At 47.6% G+C, this 4,661-nt stretch overlaps 1 protein-coding gene and 1 long non-coding RNA gene across 2 annotated transcripts in view; one reads left to right on the plus strand and one right to left on the minus strand.

The window, feature by feature from the left end:
- The window catches only part of atp1b2b (ATPase Na+/K+ transporting subunit beta 2b), a 22,231-nt gene extending 21,850 nt beyond the window's left edge, over positions 1-381 (plus strand). Inside the window, exon 8 of the mRNA XM_048620156.1 lies at positions 199-381. Within this exon, the coding sequence (XP_048476113.1) occupies positions 199-381 (183 nt within the window). The remainder of the gene's footprint in view (positions 1-198) is intronic.
- The window catches only part of LOC125487816, a 44,584-nt gene that overhangs the window by 7,754 nt on the left and 32,169 nt on the right, over positions 1-4,661 (minus strand). The window lies entirely within an intron of this gene.

Raw genomic sequence — 4,661 nt, forward strand, 5'->3', positions numbered from 1 at the left:
TTCCTGCTCCTCTGATGCTGCTTGGCCTGCTGTGTTCATCCAGCTCTACACCTTGTTATCTCAGATTCTCCAGCATCTGCAGTTTCTACTATCCTGTGAATGAATTTTTTTTGAAAAATTCCACAGATTCACTACCCACCCAGACAGAAAAGTTCCTCATCTCGTTGCGACTCCTGACACCTTGCATTCTTTGTCGAGCAGGTGAACTACACGCAGCCCTTGGTAGCCGTGAAGTTTGTGAACGTAACAAACAACATGGACGTCAACATTGAGTGCAAAGTCTACGGCTCGAATGTGAAGAACGACGATGAGCGAGACAAATTTGCCGGCAGGGTAGTCTTCACACTCAACGTAGGCTCAGGTGGATCGGGATCCTCTTAAACCTTTTTGCACTGGACATGTCTTACTGGGCAGGTGGGGGCACACCTGGGTGGGGGCGGGAGGGGGTTGGGGTTTGGGGTTGGGGAGGTGAAACCTAGCAAAAGGTAGGCAGAAGAGAACAGCACCTTCTACAGCACAGCGGGATTGGAACTCCATCTCATAGGCTATTCTTCCGAGAGTCCAGCTTTAAATCAGACACTGAAGGAAACTGATGCAGCACCAAGAAGATCATGTCCCATGTAAAGAGTTCAAGACTCCCCCCTATCCATGGGAAAGCTGAATCAACGCCATCGCATTTTTCTGACCCTTAAGAGCGCTGGCCCCTCTTGCACCCTAATCCAGAGGTTTGCTTTTATCGTGTAAATAAAATGTGCAAAGTTTCACATCCTTCATGCCTCTCCAGCCTTGCTGGGTGCCCCAGTCTTTGTAAATTTGGCTGTGCAACCTCAGAGTCAACATTAATACTTTGGGTCCTTTAAAAATGGGATTCAGCATTCATGGGAATGGCAATACCCCACCTCTGCCCACCTATCACCTCTCTCTTCCCTTTCACCCTCCTTTCTGTGAGGATTTGCTCCACTTTTGCTGTAAAGTGCGTGTGTGCGTATGTGGTGAACCAGGACTAAGGCCCTAATATGAACTCAGTCTCAGTGAACAAGTTTGGAATGAGGTACAATCTGGACTTAAGGACTCTGTTTTATTAACTGTGGCTGGTTTTCAACCCAGTGTCTGATTACTTCTCAGGGCCCTGGCTTGATAACAGTGAACCCAAGGGTCTAGTCTGTCTCTCACTTTTGCTGTTGTTAAACACACCTCTTGCACTTATTCACCTCCATTCATTCCAACCCTCATTCACAACCGGGCAAGTAAGGTTGCCCAACAACCATGAATTGTAAAAGGCAAGACTCCAATGACTCAATTCACCAAAGATCCTCAGATAGTAACTTCCAAACCCACGATCACTTCCATCTAGAAGGACAACAGCAGCAGACATATGGGGATACCACCACCTTCAAGTTCCCCTCCGAGCCACTCACCATCCTGACTTGGAAATATATCACCGCTCCTTCAGTGTCGCTGGGTCAAAATCTGGAATTCCCTCCCTAAGGGGCATTGGGGGTCAGCTTGCAGCACATGGACTGCAGTGGTTCAAGAAGGAAGCTCACTACCACCTTCTCAAGGGGGCAACTAGGGATGGGGTAATAAATGCTGGGCCCAGCCAGTGATGTCCACAGCCCATAAATGAATAAATAAAACAAAATTTACTTCACAAGATGGCACCTTTCCCAGCGGGTAGTCAAAAGAAAAGTATTTTGTCAGTCTCCAAACTATTAGTTAGGAAAATAATACAAGGGGATGTGTAGATGGAGGTGAGGGGGTGTTGTATAGGTGTGCGTGTGTGTGTGTTGTGGCGGTGGGGGGTGGCGGTTAAGGCATTCCATTATTTGAATTACCCCACAACGTGGATCATCTGGGAAGATCTCAAACCACAAGGACTCTGCTAGGAACGTAGATGTTGGGAGGCCAGCATGTGCCTCTAATGTCCCACCAGTGCTCCTACATCAAATGGTCTTTCCTCAGCACCAATGTTTGGAAAAAATGTACATATATTATATATATATGTGTGTATGTATATTATATAATATAATTCGTTCGGTTTCAGATTGTATGTCTATAGACTTTAAAAATGAATGCATCCCAAAATGATGAGTCTTTTCCCACCATGGATTTGTAAGGTATTCTCTCTGACATTGGTGAACGCAAGTTTGAGAGGCCTTTTAGCCCTGAACTCAAAACTAAGTTGCTGTTTCTTCAAAAGTGAAAGGTAGGCCCATGGTTGGGGACACTATTCGTAGGAATCTAGGAACAGGAGGAGGTCATTCAGGCCCTTGGAACTCTCCCATCATGCAGTTGGATGTAAACTTTGACCCCATTTCTCCGCCATGGTCCCTGTGAGTTTGTGATGGCCTTTTACCCAACAAGGCTACATGTGAAGACCTCGTTGGCTCTAATGTAACCTCAAACCCAGCCCTTGTCTGGACTTACCTCTCCTCTAACCCCGCTCTTGAGAGGAAATAGTTTGTCCTTCTTTGCAAATGTTCTATCACCAGAGAGACTTAAGGGGGGACAGTGCGTTGTCAGGGTTCTGGTTGTGTGGGGGTGGTTGCCATGGTGAACACATGCCCCCTATCTGATATTCACAACCAGCATCGGGGATGTGAGGAGAGAACGTTCAGAGATTATTGATGAAGAGAGTTCGGGTCGGGGGTTGGTGAAGAGCTGATGAAGATGATGTCCCTGTGAAGAGACACGTGGTGAGGAGATGCCTCCCTGATCCTCCCCAATTTCACCTTCCCACCTTTCCCAACCACTTCCTGTGCCTACATCTCCCGTCCTCACAGCCTCATGTCCCAAACTCCAGTACAGCTCGATACTAGCTCAGGTATTCAGGAGCCAGCTAACCCTGTGTCCCTCTGCCTTTTTGGGACAGTTCTTGGGTAATTTCACTGTCTGCTCTTGTGCTGGTATAAGAGGTGGCCATTCAGCCCATCGAATCATAGAATCCCTACAGTGTGGAAGCAGGTAATTCGGCCCATCAAGTCCACACCAACCGTCCAAAGAGCAGCCCACCCCTATCCCTGTAACCCTGCACTTCCCATGGCTAACCGACCTAGTCTGCACATCCCTGCACACTACAGAACAATTTAGCACTGCCAATCCACCCTAACCCGCACACCTTTGGACTGTGGGAGGAAACCAGAGCACCCAGAGGAAGTCCATGCAGACACGGGGAGAATATGCAAACTCCACAAAATCACCTGAGGGTGGAATCGAACCCAGGTCCCTGGCACTGTGAGGGAGCAGTGCTAAACACAGCAGCACCACAGAAATGACAAGTGCATTCTTGGGAAATTACAAGCCTGATTGAACTGAGACAGCTCATTCTGGAAATCGGCCCCAAAATAATTTCTGCCCTTTCCCCGTTGGGAAGATCGCAAAACTCTTACTCCTGAGGCTCACTGAGCAGATCGTTTCCTTTAAGAAGCCTTCAGCACTCTTCAGTGATCTGAACTTTGGCCCCCAGCACATGCCTGGCCATTGCCTCCTAAAACCAATCCGGAACCATTGATAATTTTCTGTATATATTGTTCCAATTCTCATTTATCTGCCCCTTAGATAAGCTGTTGTAACTTTTTGAACCATACAGAAACTTGCATGTGTGAATTCCAGCATTGTCACTGGGGGGTTTCCCAGAAAAACTGATGCTTACATCCATGTGCTTCAACCCTGTGTGATCTACTGCTTCCTAAACTCTAAACTGTTCCCAAGGTAATCCAGTGACAGAGCCATACTGTACCCTGTTCAACACCGACAGACCTGTCCCCATCGATACTGTACCCTGTGTAACACTGACAGACTAGTCCCCACTGATAATCTACCCTGTGTAACACTGACAGACCAGTCCCCATCGATACTGTACCCTGTGTAACACTGACAGACTAGTCCCCATTGATACTTACCCTGTGTAACACTGACAGACCTGTCCCCATCGATACTGTACACTGTGTAACACTGACAGACCTGTCCCCATCGATACTGTACCCTGTGTAACACTGACAGACTAGTCCCCACTGATACTGTACCCTGTGTAACACTGACAGACCTGTCCCCATCGATACTGTACCCTGTGTAACACTGACAGACCAGTCCCCATCGATACTGTACCCTGTGTAACACTGACAGACTAGTCCCCACTGATAATCTACCCTGTGTAACACTGACAGACCTGTCCCCATTGATACTGTACACTGTGTAACACTGACAGACCAGTCCCCACTGATAATCTACCCTGTGTAACACTGACAGACCTGTCCTTACTGATAATCTACCCTGTGTAACACTGACAGACCTGTCCCCATCGATACTGTACACTGTGTAACACTGACAGACCAGTCCCCACTGATAATCTACCCTGTGTAACACTGACAGACCTGACCCAACCAATATTGTAATACGCTGTGTAAAACTGAGTAGCCTGTCCCTATCCATATTTTATCCCATGTAACACCAACAGACCTGTACCCACTGATACTGTAGCCAGTGTAAGGCTGACATCTGTCTGCATTGATACTGTATTCCATGTAACTCTGACAGACCTGTCCCCACCGGTACTGTACCCCAGTGTTATACAGCGTCAGACTTGTCCCCACCGGTACTGTACCCCAGTGTTATACAGTGACAGACCTGTCCCCACCGGTACTGTACCCCAGTGTTATACA

This window comes from Rhincodon typus, chromosome 45 (assembly GCF_021869965.1).
Source record: "Rhincodon typus isolate 14 chromosome 45, sRhiTyp1.1, whole genome shotgun sequence".
Lineage (NCBI taxonomy): Eukaryota > Metazoa > Chordata > Chondrichthyes > Orectolobiformes > Rhincodontidae > Rhincodon > Rhincodon typus.